Source organism: Mya arenaria, chromosome 13, assembly GCF_026914265.1.
Source record: "Mya arenaria isolate MELC-2E11 chromosome 13, ASM2691426v1".
NCBI classification, from domain to species: Eukaryota; Metazoa; Mollusca; class Bivalvia; order Myida; family Myidae; genus Mya; species Mya arenaria.
The window spans coordinates 21,378,931-21,399,130 of NC_069134.1; the positions used below are offsets into that span (position 1 = coordinate 21,378,931).

Genomic DNA, 20,200 nt, shown 5'->3' on the forward strand with positions numbered 1-20,200 from the left:
ATGGGATTTTTCAACCAGCTCCGTTTGCTCCTATGGAAAAATTTCACACTTCGGAAACGGCAGAAGGTGAGTGAGACATGCTTTATTAAGAAGTTGTAGAGAAATCTTTAAAGGTGATTGAATGGAAGTATCATAAGCCCAAAAGCTCATCACCTGTAAAATGCTTTCCGGACTTGATCAAATTCAGGATTTATATAGCAGGGCTTGTTGAACTTCTTTTATTATTCTTGTTTACTTAAAAGTCTAATTTCGATGATTGATCGATGTGTTATTATATTTTGTAGTTATATGAAGGGTATATAAACTATATATATATATAGCAGGGCTTGTTAAACTTTTTTATTTTTGTTTACTCAAAAGTTTAATTTCGACGACTGACTGATGTGTTATTATATTTTGGAGTTATATGATTTCATAAGGGAAACATTATTGTGAAGAGATAGAGGGTTATTACCTTTTAAAATAATATTTTCATTGTTATTTATTATTTTCAGCAATCTTATTTTACCACGGATGTTAGTGATATTTTAGATTGTATGTAGGCAATAAATATTAATTTTTCTTCTTTGTTTATTTGGAAGTATTTCATATTGAGATGCTGCATTTATAGCACATCGATATTTTACATGTTGCATGTTGCAGAAACTATATGTTATCAAGTGTACAAAGTACTTTTACTAGTCATCAAAATTATGTAGATGATTAAAAAGAAGGCTTCAAAAAATCACCCATTGCTATCGATAAGCGTTTCACTCCCGGCGATGTTAACTATTTATATTAAAAAAGTAAAATTGAATATTGACCATGTTGTAATTTGGTTGATCAATGTGATTTGATGAAGAAGAACATATTTTATAACACGTAAACTTTACTATTTTTGTGTTAAGTTTTCATAAAAATATACCAACATTAAAACTAAACTATGCAGTGAGCGACTAATATTAATGACATATAAAGGATGAACTGAAAAAGTACTATTGCAGTTATCAAAGTTAGTACAAGAATATTATTTGACTTTCGTATATGTATACATGTTGGAACAATCATTTTCAATATATGATTGAATACATGGCAAATATAAAATTGAATATCATAACATAAGGGATATGTGTTATACTCCTTTTTTCTTTTGATGATGAACCATGTTGTACAGTGATGGTTCGTCGGTCAACAGTACTGTAATTACTTCCCCTTTAGGCATGTATTTTTCAATTAAGATAAAATAGTCTGATCGCCGCCATTATAATTAGAATCTACAGTGATTAAGAAATGATGCATTGCATAAGTTTACAAAATACAATACCCTTTATTATATGATATGCCAAAATGTATATTCACAAAAAATCTAGAAAATTTGCTGAAATGTATGTTCATGCTATGTTCAGACTTGTCATTAAAGCTGCACTCTCACAGATATACCATTTTAACAACTTTTTTTTGTGTCTTGGAAGAGCAAATTTTTGCGTAAATATTTGCAAACCAATGGTATAAGATTGCAGACAAAAAAATAGATCGCAGATTTGCATATTTCCGTTCGAAAATTAATGTTTTATGGCTTAAACCGTTACTAACAGTTTAAGAAAAATGCATAAACATAGTTTTTTGAACTTATATATAAAAATCTGCGATCTGATTTTTGACAGAAGTCTTATATAACTGGTTTCCATGTATTTTCGCAAAAATTGGCTCGTTCCAAGACAAAAAGTAAAAAAGTTCAATCTGTGAGAGTGCAGCTAAATGTTTTTAAAACGTAGTCCGTTTACTTGGATATGGAATACACGAGATTTTATTGTTCTAGTTTTGAACCTTGTAAAATGATCATAGCTAAATGTCTGGACCATGGGAAATAAACAGTTGGATGGTTTCATCGTAAAATGTTACTCTGCTTAAATATAATATAATATAATACAATATAATATAAAATAATATTATATAATCATGAACTCTGCTTTGAATGTTATTCATGCGCTGTTTCTCAATTAGGTGAAACATTTAATTGCAACGCCCCCCCCCCCCTCCCCATCCCCCACAAAAACGACTTCTTTATTTATCAAATGGAATGATGGTTTGTTTTACAATATATATTTTCAACAATGTTTTTTTTCTATTTATGTATGAGACGCATCTGAGTTGAAGCACTGGTATTGTATCCTATCGTAATATTTATCAGAGGAATTTATTTCCCAGAAAATGCAGGCCTCCCTGCAGAGGTTTTTTGAAAGAATATATATTGATCACATGAATGGGCATAATTTTATGTGTGTGAAGTTGGCACAGCCATCGGCAATCGACAATCGGCATTCGATATTATATAGCAAATCTTCAATGTCGAGCTGCAATGTCGAGCTGGACGGAATTCTAGCTCGACATTCGATATATATAGCAAGTCTTCAATGTCGAGCTGGACGGAATTCTAGCTCGACATTCGATATAATATAGCAAATATTAAATGTCGAGCTGCAATGTCGAGCTGGACGGAATTCAAGCTCGACATTCGATATAATATAGCAAATATCCAATGTCGAGCTGAAATGTCGAGCTGGAAGAAATTCTAGCTCGACATTCGATATTATATAGGAAATATTCAATGTTGAGCTGCAATGTCGAGCTGGACGGAAATCTAGCTCGACATTCGATATTTTATATTGTACAACCATGTGTATTTTTATTGTATTTCCAGTTGCGTCTTGTTGCAGAGATCATATTTCCACTGGCTATGTTTGTGGTCATGTGTTCTATTCGAGTAAAAACACGAGACGAAAGAGTCAAACACGCAGCTTGTGAGTAACCACACCAGACCTTACATTCATACACGCAGCTTGTGAGTAACCACACCAGATCTTACATTCATACGCGCAGCTTGTGAGTAACCACACCAGACCTGACATTCATACACGCAGTTTGTGAGTAACCACACTAGACCTGACATTCATACACACAGCTTGTGACTAACCACACCAGACGTGACATTCATACACGCAGCTTGTGAGTAACCACACCAGACCTGACATTCATACACACAGCTTGTGAGTAACCACACCAGACCTGACATTCATACACGCAGCTTGTGAGTAACCACACCAGACCTGACATTCATATACGCAGCTTGTGAGTAACCACACCAGATCTGACATTCATACACACAGCTTGTGACTAACCACACCAGACCTGACATTCATACACGCAGCTTGTGACTAACCACGCCAGACCTTACATTCATACACACAGCTTGTGACTAACCACACCAGACATTACATTCATACACGCAGCCTGTGAGTAACCACACCAGACCTGACATTCATACACGCAGCTTGTGACTAACCACACCAGACCTTACATTCATACACGCAGCTTGTGACTAACCACACCAGACCTTACATTCATACACGCAGCCTGTGAATAACCACACCAGACCTTACATTCATACACGCAACTTGTGAGTAACCAAACCAGACCTGACATTCATACACATAGCTTGTGACTTACCACACCAGACCTGACGTTCATACACGCAGCTTGTGAGTAACCACACCAGACCTGACATTCATACACACAGCTTGTGAGTAACCACACCAGACCTTACATTCATACACGCAGCCTGTGAGTAACCACACCAGACCTGACATTCATACACGCAGCTTGTGACTTACCAAACCAGACCTGACATTCATACACACAGCTTGTGACTAACCACACCAGACCTGACATTCATACACACAGCTTGTGACTAACCACACCAAACCTTACATTCATACACACAGCTTGTGACTAACCACACCAGACCAAACATTCATACACACAGCTTGTGATTAACCACACCAGACCTTACATTCATACACACAGCTTGTGACTAACCACACCAGACCTGACATTCATACACACACCTTGTGACTAATCAGACCTGACATTCATACACACAGCTTGTGCGTAACCACACCAGACCTTACATTCATACACACAGCTTGTGCGTAACCACACGCAGCTTGTTACTAATCACACCAGACCTGACAGTCATACACGCAGCTTGTGAGTAACCACACCGGACCTGACATTCATACACGCAGCTGGTGAGTAACCACACCAGACCTGACATTCATACACGCAGCTGGTGAGTAACCACACCAGACCTGACATACATACACGCAGCTTGTGAGTAACCACACCAGACCTGACATTCATACACGCAGCTTGTGAGTAACCACACCAGACCTGACATTCATACACGCAGCTTGTGAGTAACCACACCAGACCTGAGTAACCACACCAGACCTGACATTCATACACGCAGCTTGTGACTAACCACACCAGACCTGACATTCATACACGCAGCTTGTGACTAACCACACCAGACCTGACATTCATACACGCAGCTTGTGACTAACCACACCAGACCTGACATTCATACACACAGCTTGTGACTAACCACACCAGACCTGACATTCATACACGCAGCTTGTGACTAACCACACCAGACCTGACATTCATACACGCAGCTTGTGACTAACCACACCAGACCTGACATTCATACACACAGCTTGTGACTAACCACACCAGACCTTACATTCATACACACAGCTTGTGACTAACCACACCAGACCTTACATTCATACACACAGCTTGTGAGTAATTACACCAGACCTTACATTCATACATACAGCTTGTGAGTAACCACACCAGACCTTACATTCATACACACAGCTTGTGAGTGACCACAAGACCTGACATTCATACAAACAGCTTATGAGTAATCACACCAGACCTTACATTCATACACACAGCTTGTGAGTAACCACACCAGACTTTACATTCATACACACAGCTTGTGAGTAACCACACCAGACCTTACATTCATACACACAGCTTTTGAGTAACCACACCAGACCTTACATTCATACACACAGCTTGTGAGTAACCACACCAGACCTTACATTCATACACACAGCTTGTGAGTAACCACACCAGACCTTACATTCATACACACAGCTTGTGAGTGACCACATCAGACCTTACATTCATACACACAGCTTGTGAGTAACCACACCAGACCTTACATTCATACACACAGCTTGTGAGTGACCACACCAGACCTTACATTCATACACACAGCTTGTGAGTAACCTCACCAGACCTTACATTCATACACACAGCTTGTGAGTAACCTCACCAGACCTGACATTCATACACACAGCTTGTGAGTAACCTCACCAGACCTGACATTCATACACGCAAAACAAGCCTGGAAACTCGAAACTTTAAGAATAAGGTTTTAGTAAATCAAAATTTTACGGTTTGGTTGCTCATTGTTTTGTTTTTTAAAATAGGATTCGAGCTTAGCTCTGTGATATATTACAATTTGGATGCTAGTTTGGACATAAGTTACCTAACCCTCCTGATGTGTTTACATTTCTGCGGCAATTTTGATATTTCTGAAGCCTATATTTTGTCGAATATTTAAGTTTGTATTATCATTAAGAACCGCAATGCTGTTTCTGCAGGTCATTTTGACGGGAAGGCAATGCCGTCGGCAGGTATTGTGCCGTTCCTGCAGTCTTGCATGTGCACCTACGATAACCAATGTCACAACAACCCAACCCAGAGTGAGCTACCAGGGGCCGCTAACCCGTTCGGCAACACAGGGTAAGAAATGGAATAATCTTCAACACAGACTCGTTCTGATTTATCAAAGGTTTGATTATGATAATTCTAACCTCTGATTCAATTGCTGCAAAATCGAGTGCAAATCTTTAAATAGATGATCTTTCTGATGTCATCGTCGACCAATCAGAACGCATAACAGCATCACCGCTCTGGTGTACGAGAAGGCACAGATAATGAATTAAACGTTTAATTTAAAACTTAAATTAAAAAAGAACAGATTGGAGAAGCTTGTTTAAATCAAAATAATTAACTATAAAACATTATTTAGTAAAAAAAACAATTAAAATAAATCACACACGGACTACGGTTACAATCTTCGTGGCTATACGGTTGGCGTTGTGGTGCTCATACAGTCGAAATCCGTTTTCTCGAACTCGGTTGACCCAAATTCCTCGTTGACTCGAACTTGATTTAGAGGACCGATTTCTTTATACTGAAGGTTAAAAATCAAGCTTGGCTCGAATTTTTCCAAGGCTCGGGGTATTTTCGCCGGTCCCTGGGAGTTCGAGCCAACGAGGTTCGACTGTAATTATATTTATGTAAAGAACATTAACTGGTGAACAAGGCATACATATTAACTAGCGTTGCAAAAAATGTGAGGTTTTGACGTAATGAATAGTTTGTGGTTGTGTCACTTGTGTGACTGACAGTACACAAAAGGCACAACTGTAAATGACAGCGTGGTTTGGTGACATCAAACAAAACTTCGAACCCGTTAAAATATCAAGTTTAAATGTTGTATGAGTCTGATATCGAGTATGAATATGGTATAAAATGTTAAGTCTGAATGCTGCATGAAATGTTGAGTCTGAAAGGTTTATGAAATGCTGATTCAGTGTGATGTTTGCAAAATTGAGGTACAATGAACTATGAACTGTTATGTCTGTATGGTATATGAATTGTTGAGCTTGAATGAACTATGAACTGTTATGTCTGTATGGTATATGAATTGTTGAGGTTGAATGTTCTATGAACTGTTATGTCTGTATGGTATATGAATTGTTGAGGTTGAATGTTCTATGAGCTGTTATGTCTGTATGGTATATGAATTGTTGAGGTTGAATGTTCTATGAACTGTTATGTCTGTATGGTATATGAATTGTTGAGGTTGAATGTTCTATGAACTGTTATGTCTGTATGGTATATGAATTGTTGAGGTTGAATGTTCTATGAACTGTTATGTCTGTATGGTATATGAATTGTTGAGGTTGAATGTTCTATGAACTGTTATGTCTGTATGGTATATGAATTGTTGAGGTTGAATGTTCTATGAGCTGTTATGTCTGTATGGTATATGAATTGTTGAGGTTGAATGTTCTATGAACTGTTCAATCTGAATGGTGTATGAAGTGTTAAGTCTGAATGTTGTTTAAGTCTGATTGCTGTATTAATTTCTGAGCGTGACTGTTGTATGGAATGGTCATTGTGACTGTTGTATGAATTGATGAGTGTGCCTGTTGTATGGAATGGTGAGTGTGACTGTTGTATGAATTGATGAGTGTGCCTGTTGTATGGAATGGTGAGTGTGACTGTTGTATGAATTGATGAGTGTGCCTGTTGTATGGAATGGTGAGTGTGACTGTTGTATGAATTGATGAGTGTGCCTGTTGTATGGAATGGTGAGTGTGACTGTTGTATGAATTGATGAGTGTGCCTGTTGTATGGAATGGTGAGCGTGACTGTTGTATGGAATGGTCATTGTGACTGTTGTATGAATTGATGAGTGTGCCTGTTGTATGGAATGGTGAGTGTGACTGTTGTATGAATTGATGAGTGTGCCTGTTGTATGGAATGGTCATTGTGACTGTTGTATGAATTATTGAGTGTGACTGTTGTATGGAATGGTGAGTGTGACTGTTGTATGAATTTGTGAGTGTGACTGTTGTATGCTATTTTGAGTCTAAATGTTGTATAGAATGTTGTGTGTGACTCTTGTATGAACTGTTAAGTGTGACTCTTGTATGGAATGTTGAGTGTGACTGTTGTATGGAATGTTGAGTCTGAATGTTTTAAAGAATGTTAGGTGTGATTTTTGTATAATTTTGGTAAGTTTGGTAAGTGTGACTGTTGTAGGAAATGTCGAGTTTGACTGTTGTATAAAATGTCGAGTGTGACTGTTGTATGATATGTCCAGTGTGACTGTTGTAGGAAATGTCCAGTGTGACTGTTATATAAAATGTCGAGTGTGACTGTTGTTTGAAATGTCGAGTGTCATTGTTGTATGAATTTGTGAGTGTGGCTGTTGTATAATATGTCCAGTGTGACTGTTGTTTGAAATGTCGAGTGTGACTGTTATATGAAATGTCGAGTGTGACTGATGTATGAAATGTCGAGTATCATTGTTGTATGAATTTGTGAGTGTGACTGTTGTATAAATTGGTGAGTGTGACTGTTGTTTGAAATGTCGAGTGTGACTGCATTTTAAAATGTCGAGTGTGATTGTTGTATGAATTGGTGAGTGTGACTGTTGTATGAATTGTGAGTGTGACTGTTGTATGAATTGTGAGTGTGACTGTTGTTTGAAATGTCGAGGTGATTGTTGTATGAATTGGTGAGTGTGACTGTAGTATAAAATGTCGAATGTGACTGTTGTATGAATTGTGAGTGTGACTGTTGTTTGAAATGTAGAGTGTGACTTTAGTATAAAATATCGAGTGTGACTGTTGTATGAAATGTCGAGTTTGAATGTTGCCTGAAATGAAGTGTGTGACTGTTGTATGAAATGTCGAGTTTGACTGTTGCCTGAAATGAAGCATGTGACTGTTGCATGAAATGTCGAGTGTGACTATTGTATGAAATGTCGAGTTTGACTGTTGCATTAAATGTCGAGTTTGACTGATGTATGAAATGTCGAGTTTGACTGTTGCATGAAATGTCGAGTTTGACTGTTGCATGAAATGTCCAGTTTGACTGATGTATGAAATGTCGAGTGTGACTGGTGATGAAATGTCGACTGTGAATGTTGTATGAAATGTCGAGTGTGACTGTTGGATGAAATGTCGAGTGTGACTGTTGCATCAAATGTCGAGTGCGACTGTTGGATGAAATGTCGAGTGTGACTGTTGCATAAAATGTCGAGTGCGACTGTTGTATGAAATGTCGCGTGTGACTGTTGTATAAAATGTCGAGTCTGAATGTTGTCTTTTGGCGGATCTAACATGACCTCGTCTTCTTGGCAAAATTGTCAAGTCAACACTATATTTTGATAAAATGTTTTTTAAAAAGCTAATATCATTAAAATCTAACACACTTTGCTCGATTGCTCAGAACCATGTTAAAGTTAACAAGGGGATTAACGACATCGTTGTTGACTTTTAAAGGTGAAATATTTGCTGATGTGCTCGTATATTTAAATACACCAAGTTCAGCTGAAACAGTTGTCTCAACTCTTGTTAGGAATACTGCAGATCATAAATGTATCCATGAAACTTACAGAACAATACTGATTTGAAATTAACAACGATGATGTTAATAACGTTGTTAACTTCAACAAAGTTCTGAACAATCGGGTCTATGTTACATTCATTCCATTGTTTTGATAAAATAATAGGCATAGTAAATAGGCATACATCACTATTTTATATGTGTTTGACGTCACATCTTAAAAGGGATGTTACTTGTCAACACTGGCTAATCTATTTATTGAAATGATGCTCACAGTTTATATCAATATACTTCTTCTATTTTCAGTCTAGCCGGAGCAATAACTGCATTAAAGGATATTTTGGAAGACCAAGCAGACATGACCTTGATAAGTGACCTTGTTCATGACCTGTCCGTGTACGGGGAGTTGTTGAGGCTCATACGGGATGGCCAAGCAGTGGGTAAGGCGACTACACGTTTAAAAAAAAACATATTACATTTGGGGTTGGAAATTTCAAAAAATCATTAAAAATAGACTTGTAAACCGGAATTAATAAGTTAAAAATCGTCTGAACTAAATGTTGTTTTACTGTAAGTTATTGCATTAAAGGAAGAGGTATGTAATATAACTTCATAATCAAGCCTGATTATTTTCTATTAGTATGTGCATGTATTAAACTAACCTGGTTTTGTAGTTTCTCCCACATTATGAGTCACCTATTCAAATACTATTACCTATTTATAGTTTTGTTTTATTTTGCCATATAAATTTCAGGTACATTGGACATAGGGAGTTTCCTTCCAGATCGACAAAACCTGACGTCCACATTGAATGGCCTCGTGTCATCTAACACAACCAACTGGCTTATAGAGGCAGTCAGCAATAGGACGGTAACGGAAACTACATTTTTTTCCAAAGTTTATATACTCATAAACAAAAGATATGGATAAGGAAATATATAACTTGCATCCACTGTAAAAACAATATAAAACATAATGTACATCAATTTTGATTATACTATGAAATCTTATTAACAATGATATTTTGTGTTACTACAAGTATCTAACTTGTATCATTGTCAATCCAGCAACTGATTAACATGTGCTGTAAGTGTATGTTCTGAATGACAAGGTCCCGACATCACAATAATACTCAAGTCAGATTTTAATCTCAGACTCAACTCATTTTACCACATAGAAACATAATATGCTTTAAAAAATATTGTTTTACTTTAAAGTGACACTCTTAATCTAAATCAATACACACACGTGTTTATCAAATATAAATGTTGAGTGTTAAACCTTTAACTACTGATGGTAAATATTGATTACTGATAACAAGATTGTGACCGTGTATTTAATAGCTGAAAGAGCAAAAATATTAAATGATTGGTGAGTGTTAAAAGATTAACTGTGATCTGGGACTAATACTCCCAGTTGTGATCTACTAGTCCCATATAGTAGAAATACCGTGTTTTCTGCACCTTTCTTTCAAATTAAACTCGGTATCCTTCATATGAACCATTGTTTTCGACATTTATTCATCCTGTTTGGTATTTTAAAACAATTGTGTCTTATTTCGGAGTAAGAGTGCACCTTTAAAAAAGTTGTCAATACTTCAAAGAAAAAAAAACAATAAATTGTTAACAAATACAATGCACTCAATAAAAATATTCTCTGTAAAGTATGTTTGTCTTAACCAAAGTTTTCACTAAATATTTTTATGAGAGAATGCGTTTTGAAAAAGTGTAAAACATATACGAAATATTTTGTTTATATTTTGAAATGAGTTGAGATTGATATTTGACTTACTTATTTTTGTCATATTGTGGCTGCGATTACCGCTAGTGTTATTTATAGCAATACAGTAGAGTAAGTTTATTATATCATGCATTATATATGATAACATTGACACATCAACAACGTCGAATCCACACATGTTTAGCGTTACCATCTTTGATTTGTCAACTCCCAGTTATAATTGAGGTTTGTCAGCTCCCAGTTATAATTGAGGTTTGTCATCTCCCAGTTATAATTGAGGGTTGTCATCTCCCAGTTATAATTGAGGTTTGTTATCTCCCAGTTATAATTGAGGTTTGTTATCTCCCAGTTATAATTGAGGTTTGTTATCTCCCAGTTATAATTGAGGTTTGTCAACTCCCAGTTATAATTGAAGTCTGTCAACTCCCAGTTATAATTGAGGTTTGTTATCTCCCAGTTATAATTGAGGGTTGTTAACTCAGTAGAGGTTTGTCAACTCCCAGTTATAATTGAGGTTTGTCAACTCCCAGTTATAATTGAGGTTTGTCATCTCCCAGTTATAATTGAGGGTTGTTAACTCAGTAGAGGTTTGTCAACTCCCAGTTATAATTGAGGTTTGTCATCTCCCAGTTATAATTGAGGTTTGTCATCTCCCAGTTATAATTGAGGGTTGTTAACTCAGTAGAGGTTTGTCAACTCCCAGTTATAATTGAGGTTTGTCAACTCCCAGTTATAATTGAGGGTTGTTAACTCAGTAGAGGTTTGTCAACTCCCAGTTATAATTGAGGTTTGTCAACTCCCAGTTATAATTGAGGTTTGTCAACTCCCAGTTATAATTGAGGTTTGTCAACTCCCAGTTATAATTGAGGTTTGTCAACTCCAAGTTATAATTGAGGTTTATTACTGACAAATTCCCAATGCAGTTGAGGTCAATCAAGCCATTCCCATTTTGTAAATACCTCAATAGCGAGGTGATTTGTTCTTCTAAATTCTTTCAGGTTTTGAAGGAAGGGCTTGATCCAATATCAGCTTTCTTTATTGTGAATGCCTTCCGGTCCAAGGACCCTAGTGTAATTCAATCTGGCACGGATACAAGTGCGATCGTCAACGACATCACAGACACCATACGGACAGATGTGTGCAATCAAAATGGCTTGGACCAGATACTACGCTTTCCAAACGAGACAGTATCAAAATATGTACATGATCAGTTATGTAACCTGACCACTCAACAGTTTAGAGAAGTGTTTCATGCTTTTCTGCAGGATTTCAACGCCTTAGGTTTCAGAACTTCGGTAAGGATAGATTTATCACTTACTAACATTTGAATTATGCGGAATACCTTGAATTCTATCAAATTAATTAAAACCATGATCAATGAATTGTATACATATATATATATATATATTTATTTTCAGTTTGAAAACTTTGTACAACAGAACACAAACCACTCTATGAAGGAATTGCTTGAACAGATACTTGACTTGAATATTAAAGTAAGATTAACAGTTGTCTTGCTGTATTCATTTTTTTATTTAATATGCAGTCATTTATGATAAGCATGGATCAATAAAAAGGTGCATTATTTAAAGTGGAATAATTTGAAAGGAAATTTTACTGTTGTAACATTTCTGGTAGTTGTTTCGATATTTCATATTTTAGTTCTTTTGATGCAAACCGTTTGTGTTAGAAACTCCTTTTTATAAGGTTTATTATCTCTAAATAATAACTTTCTGGTGGTATTTGTAGATGATGACAGACCCGGAATGGCGCCAGCCATTCTACAACCTCTACAAGGTGATACAGCAACTACAGAACCAGACTTCCCAGATCCAGAACACCACCGGCAAGCCTGTGAGTATGGCGGACAGCATGGGGACGTTCGTTTGCGGACGAAAAGGTTCTCTCTTGAATGTCATTGAGGATAACGTCAACAACCTCAAACCGGACGAGCAGCCGACGCCGGTGACTCCCTACCAACAGGTGGAGGGGGAATATGGCGATGGTATTTGTTAAGTTCTTTATATGAGTTATTTGTTTCTATATACACCATACCACGAGGAAGATAAATGTCTTAATGGTATGTGTATAGTTCATACAAAAAATTATTATCCCCACCGAACTAAAGGTTTCGGAATAGGGGTGTGGTTTCGTTTTTGTCTTTCCGTCCGCCAGGAACCATATTTTTGTAGCGATTGGTCAGATCAGGTTAAAACTTGTCAAAACTCAAAATGTTCCCCTTGATGAAATCTCGACCGCTTGTTAACGTATGTCAAATGGGGTCAAAACTAGGTCATTCTGTCAAATTAGAGACACTTTATAGTGTCCAATATTCACCAAATTTAATCAGACTTTTTTCTTGATGAACTCTTGGACAAATTTAAAACTGTGTCACATGTAATAAAAATCAGGTCACATGGTTGAATCTTAGATTTAATGTCTAGAACCATATCATGGTAATGATCGGTCAGATTGTGTTCAAACTTGGACATAATGTTACTTGTGATGAAAATTTTGATGCATTTTAAAAGTGGTTTAAAAGACGTCAAAAACTAGGTCACTATGTTTAAGCTAAAATGGTGTTTCCATACTGGAGGCATATTTCTGGTCCAATATTTATGCAACTTAATAAGAATGTTTTCCTTGATTCAATCATTGACTAGGTTGGAACTGGGATAAATAAGATCTGAACCTGGGTCGCAATAAATTTTTTACATGAAACTTAAGAATGTTTGCCTTAATGAAATATTTTCTTAATTTGAAACTTGGTAACTAAAGGTTACAGACTAGGTTATTAGGTCAAATCTGAATGCTATACTATATACGAAATGTTTTTATTTCATACAGTTTCAAACAATTTCGTATCTCATATCCAACGTTCATACGAGTCAATCACTCTGCAGTTCTATTGCATGTTTCGGTTGGATTATTTTACCAACACTTCATTTCCGTTCTTTTTCTTCGCCTTATCAGGCGGGGTATATCAATTCAACGAATCTGATTGTTTGTTTCTATATGGACCATGACAGAAGGAAGATGAATATAGTGATCGTATGTGTACAGGAGTTATTTCTTCTATATGAACCATGACAGGAGGAAGAAGAGTATGTTGATCATATGTGTGCAGTTCCTTACAGTAATTATTCTTGTATATATATTATGACAGGAGAAAGATGTGTACGTTGATCATGTGTTTGCAGTTCTTTTTTTCTTTTTCTTTTCTTTTTTTTTTTTGGGGGGGGGGGGGTATTTCTTCTATATGAACCATGACAGGGGGAAGATGTGTGTGTTGGTCATATGTGTGCAGTTCCTTACATTCATGGTTCTTCTATATGAAGCATGACAGGAGGAAAATGGATATAGGGTTTAAGCTAAAGATTTGTATAAGTATTTTGCATCCCGTACTTTTTGATGCCACCTCTCTGCGGTCATGAGACCAACATGTGCCCCAGATTATCATCTTAGAATTGCTTAAGATAATACAATATTTACTTTATTTGTTTAAGCTTATAATATGAGTATGACTACATTCACAATCAATATATCTGGTAGTTGAAACCTAAAACTAATTCAGTAAAACACATTCTTAACATGTTTATAATATTTAAGTTCTTCACAGCCCGATACAATGAGCCCTTTTCACCCTAAGCATCCTAACCCTTTTCGGCAGCACCCTAACATGTTCAAAACTTGGCTAAAACCCTAGGATATGATGATTTCAATCCGTACATATCTTTTTAAGGAGTTTTTTGTTTTTGTTTCATCGACGAAGAGCAAAAATAGATCTAAAATGTATTTGATATGTAATTAGGATATTAATATGTTTTCAAAGTCTCCTGTGGCTCCGTCTATTTTGAGATATGTTTTGATTTTGAAGCCACCTAATAATTATACATTAGATAAGTTTTAACTTATCATCATATTAGTTTCATTATTCGTGTATGTTGTTTTATTTTGCATTATTTTTCAAACTTCTGTTGAGCTGCATTGTTGTTCGAAATTTTATTATTTTGATACTAAACATGCCATTTGAAAAAAAAAATCAAGCATCAATCTCTGTATATTTTTTTCCATGAGTTCTTTCATAATCTTGTTTTTTATCCACAAACAACCATTTGAAGAACTTGACGCGGACATTTTTAATTGTTATTTTAAACAAAAGTATGTGAATACATATGACAAAGGTGTTTTTTGTAGAAAGAAGCACGACAATTATCATCATAATCACTTTTGTTCAATGTTGAGAGGATTTGGGTCAAGTGATTAAGAAAGCACTCGTAAAAGAGCAGACACGAACAATTATGGGAAAATGCAAATTTGACCAGAAAAACAGTCACATAAGATCAGATAAAAAAAATTGTTTATTTAAAAACCAGTCGGAGTTATAAAAATATGTTCAATATTTAAAAAAAAAATGAAAATAGGGCAATTACAAATAAAATAACAAAAAGTTATGTTTCTTGAACACTGTATATGCAGTCAATATTTGAGACAAGTAAAATAGTGTTTGTGCACAACGGTTGTTTATATCGGCCTTTGTATAGTTTTTGTGCACAACGGTTGTTTATATCGGCCTTTGTATAGTGTTTGTGCACAACGGTTGTTTATATCGGCCTTTGTATCAAATTTTTGAAGTACCTTATTGGTTTTTAAGTCATTCTCGGGACAAACGTGTGAGGGACGGATGGACAAAGCGGCGACTATATTCTCGCTTAAAACATATGTAAAAAACAGTCATCTTTCTGTTGTTAATAGAAAATATTTTACCATCATGTTAGCATATGCGCTTGTAAGTGAAAAAACAATTATAGACAATTTTCGAAGCATACTGAAAATAAATTATCTTTATTCTATGTTATATGTAATACAGTTTATGTAAAGATGAATGATATAAAGTATATTGCATTTGCAAATACCTGTATAATATTAATAAATATATTGCATTGTCATGAACATTATGATAAGAAAAATATTGCATTTAAAAGTATGTTATTATTTCAGATTACCAAACTGAGAATTTGTCCGATGCATCTAGAAACAATAAGTGCATGAAAAGGACATGTAAGTTAAGGCGTCTTCGTTTTATATTCAACAGCTACACTTTAAAATAGAATAGATGCCCATGAGTCATCTTGTATAGGTACAGCTGCAATGAAGGCTTTCCTGATAAATCACCTTTGTTTTTGCCCTCTTTCAATAGCAATATTAAGTGCCAGAAAATTATGAACTGTATAAAACACAAAACCAAAGTCAATGTTACTAATTACGAATACTTACCAAATTGTTGTTGCTCATGCCTAAGGTAAGTGAAACTTGATGTATTTGTACTTCAGTGTTGCCCTGTGAATGTTATATGTATAGCTTTCCAGCTTATAGATACACGTTACAAACACCACCTGATTAAAGCTGCACTCTCACAGATTTACCAATTTGACAACTTTTTTTATTTTTTTTTATCTTTGAATGAGACAAATTTGGCCTTAATATCTGCAAACTAGTGATATAAGACTGCTGACAAAAGATCAGATCGCAGATTTTCATCTTTCTGTTCGAAAATTAATTTTAATGGCCAAGCGTTAATAACGGTTTAAGAAAAATGCATAAAACATCATTTTTTGAACTTAAAAATGAACATCTGTGATCTGATTTTTTTGTCAGCAGTCATATATCACTGGTTTCCATGCATTTTCGCATAAATTGACTCGTTCCAAGACAAAAAATAAAATAAAAAGTTGTCAAAACGTTCAATTTGTGAGAGTGCAGCTTTAAGATGTAATCAAACATTTATGTGTTTGTATAGCTCAACACTGTCAGGACCTGTTCTTGGAGTTGGAGACAAGAAGCGTACAAACTCGCGTTTTGTGGGAACAGATCAAACCGTTTGTACGAGGCTGTATCCTGTACTACCCGGACAATATCAACACAAGGAAGATCATCAATACTGTGAGTCATTTGGGGCGGCTGCAAGGAGACAGAAAAAATGAAATCATGACTTATATTTATGAATTCTTAAAGTCACCCTCTTATTAAAAATCAATACGTACACATATATAACAAACATACATTTTGAGTGATTAATCTTTAACTACTTACCAAATGATGCATTCGTGGAAAATATTATTTTCCGATAACAAGATTATAACCGTGTATTTAATAGCTAAAACGCAAAAAGTATTACATGGTTGGTGAATGCTAAAAGATTTTACTGTGATCTACTATCGTTTCATAATAAAGAAATACCGTGTTTTATGCACATTTCTTTCAAATTAAACACGACATCCTTCATAAGAATCATTGTTTTCAACATTTATTCATCCTTTTTGGTATATCAAAACAATTTTAAAAATTGTGGTAAATCTTATTTGGGAGTAAGAGTGTATCTTGGAGTAACTTAAAGGGCAAGGTCGTGTTCATCATTTTGCTAAACAAAAAACAATCGCAGTTTTATAAAACACCAGGTTAGTCTAACTTTAATGTTTAAGACAAATAGTTTACCACGTGATATTATCGCTTTAAATCTAAATGTTTTATTTTCTATTACAGTCTTCAAAATGACTAACTAACTTAACACTTACAGACCCAGCAGTTTTTCCGTGACCTTCAGAACCTTCGTAACCTTGCATCGTCATGGGAACTGTATTCCCCGGAGGTTTTTCTCTTCCTTAACAACAGTGATGCCGTAGAGGCCCTTAGAGTGAGTAATATAAGGTGTGAGAAGCCACTTTTTGCGAAAATCCATGGAAACCAGTTATAAAAGACTGCTGACAAAAATCATATCGCAGATGTTTATATTTAAGTTCAAAAATTGATGTTTTATGCATTTTTCTTAAACCGTTAGTAACGGTTTAAGCCATAAAACAATAGTTTTCGAACGGAAATATGAAAAACTACGATCTGATTTTTGTCAGCAATCTTATATCATTGGTGTATAGATATTTACGCAAAAATTTGCTCTTTTCAAGACAAAAAAAGTTGTTAAAATGGTCAATCTGTGAGAGTGCAGCTTTAAAAACAGCTTTCCCCGAATAGATGAAAGTTACATGGTACTATAGCAATTCCTATTTGTTCTCAATTTCCTACGCCGTAAATCTTCCTTGTCGAGCAGCGGCAAAGGGAGATTTGAAAAACTAACATTCAGCTTAATTGTTTGTTTTTCAAATGTCATTAAAAAGAATAAAAACCAGGTTATTCCTATTATAATGTTCTTGTTTAGCCTGGTGTAGGTTACAAAATGCAATCCTTCTCGACCTTGTTGACCTTGTTGAGACTGTTCAGAGAATGTAGTTGCAGTTGTCACATTAAGTGACATTTTGCATACACCATGTATATGTTGTAACTTCTTATTATACTTTCATGTCTTTCTTTTAGAGTATTGTTGACAGTAACATGTGTGAGACAGTAGCGTTAGCGGCAGCTCGTTTCATGGTAACTGAGAAGAGTGAAGTCAGTTCCATGTTTAACGCCTCTGAAACCTGCTCATTCCTGAAGCAGTACCTCAACAACGGGCCGAATGAAACCTTGTATGATTGGAGAAAGTCATTAAACTTCACAAACGAGTTGTTTGAATTCGGTGCTGACTATTTGAGTGTAGGTTTGGCTTTAGATTCTAGTCTTGTTTGGTAGAAATGATTAAAAAATATAAGCCTTTTATGAGAGGATCATACTTATATAGGTGTTTTCCAACGGTTTTGGGAGGGTCATATGTTGGTGTTTTTTCCCACAGGTTTGAGTAGGTGATTTGGGAAAAATGCTTTGTGTTTGCTTAATTTGAAATTTTCCTAAAAATAAACAATTGTTCTATAAAATAAAGAAAGCAAAATACCTTCATCAGCTTTGTTCCTTTTAAGAAAAACATTATTTTTATCTCAGAAACCCTAAAAAAACATCCTTAAATGTCAAGGATGATAATGAAATGGTTTTCTTTTCACAAACAATTTAAATGTTCGCTAAAAATATATATAATTTTTTATACATTGAAGTGTTTCAACTTCGACAAGTTTATCGGCTACAACAATACAGATGACCTTATGAAAGATGGGCTCACCTTGATTGAGAAAGGCCTGTTCTGGGCGGCCATCGAGTTTGAAAACATTGACGCATCCTCCACCCTGCTACCCACCAAGGTCCAGTACAAGATACGAATGGACAAGAACAAAGTTGACTCCACCAAGAAGATTAGAAACAAGTACGTAACTATCTTTCCAATGGTTTACTTTTAATGGATTTCTTCATGTCTAATTAGCTTTTTATATTAATTGACTGGCTATGTTTTGATCCATTGAACAGCATCTTTTTAATTAAAACATTTGGAGTCTTATTTTATTGTGATCCTGCGTAAATGTTTACACAGACATCAATATTTGAAGATGCACTCTTACTCCCAAATAAGATTTACCACATTTAATAATATTGTTTTAATATTCGTAAAAGGATAAAATAAATGTCAAAAACATTGGTTCTTATGAAGGATACTGTGTTTAATTTGAAAGAAATGAGCATAAAACATGATATTTTTACCTTATGAGACTAGTAGACCTCATTATTTTTTTAGCATTCACCAATCATTTATTATCATTTGCGCTTTCTGCTATTAAATACACGGTTACAATCTTGTTACCAGTAATTACAATTTTTCAAAACTGCACTATTTAGTAAGTAGATAAAAAATATATCACTCAATTGTTTTTGTTAATCATTTGTATGTATTAATTTTTAATAAGAGTGTCACTTTAAACTTTACCCTTTATTCCAAAAATGTTTTGAATTAATTTAAACATTGGGATCATTTTTTAGCGTATTTCTTTGTTACTTTGCTGTGTAAAAGTGTTGTTGTTGTTTGTTTGTTTCTTTTGGATAGAAGTGCTTTCTATGGGCAAAGAAGCCATATAATAATTTCATACAATTATGTTTAAACATAAGCAATAGTAGTTAATTTAAAGCTTCACTCTCACAGGTTAAACGTTTAGACAACTTTTGGAAGGAGCCAATTTTTGCGAAAATCCATGGAAACCAGATATTTAAGACTGCTGACAAAATATTTGATCGCAGATTTTTATATTTAAGTTCAAAAAGTGGTGTTTTAAAAAAAAAAAAATTAACCGTTAGTAACGGTTTAAGCCATAAAACATTAATTTTCAAACGGAAATAATGAAAATCTACGATCTGATTGTTTTTGTAAGCAATCAAATATTATTCGTTTGCAGATAATTGCTCATTCCAAGACAATTTTTTTTAAATAATGTAAAAATGGTATATCTGTGAGTGTGCAGCTTTAAAGCATGTTGATAATTTCGTAGATCATTTTTTCGTGTTTAAAAAGTTGTTTTGGTGTGTTATACCTAGGGACAGAAATGTTTCTTTTGGACTACGGACATGCCTGTTAAACTTTTCTGTGCAATAGTACCAACATGTCATAACA

The 20,200-nt window shown here is 35.1% G+C and overlaps 1 protein-coding gene across 1 annotated transcript in view; it reads left to right on the forward strand.

The window, feature by feature from the left end:
* The window catches only part of LOC128215121 (phospholipid-transporting ATPase ABCA1-like), a 48,739-nt gene continuing 28,539 nt past the window's right edge, over nt 1-20,200 (forward strand). Inside the window, exons 1-12 of the mRNA XM_052921842.1 lie at nt 1-66; nt 2,681-2,780; nt 5,496-5,637; nt 9,349-9,482; nt 9,797-9,912; nt 11,781-11,969; nt 12,201-12,278; nt 12,532-12,787; nt 16,583-16,725; nt 17,360-17,476; nt 18,151-18,369; nt 18,762-18,967. Of these exons, the coding sequence (XP_052777802.1) occupies nt 1-66; nt 2,681-2,780; nt 5,496-5,637; nt 9,349-9,482; nt 9,797-9,912; nt 11,781-11,969; nt 12,201-12,278; nt 12,532-12,787; nt 16,583-16,725; nt 17,360-17,476; nt 18,151-18,369; nt 18,762-18,967 (1,766 nt within the window). The remainder of the gene's footprint in view (nt 67-2,680; nt 2,781-5,495; nt 5,638-9,348; nt 9,483-9,796; nt 9,913-11,780; nt 11,970-12,200; nt 12,279-12,531; nt 12,788-16,582; nt 16,726-17,359; nt 17,477-18,150; nt 18,370-18,761; nt 18,968-20,200) is intronic.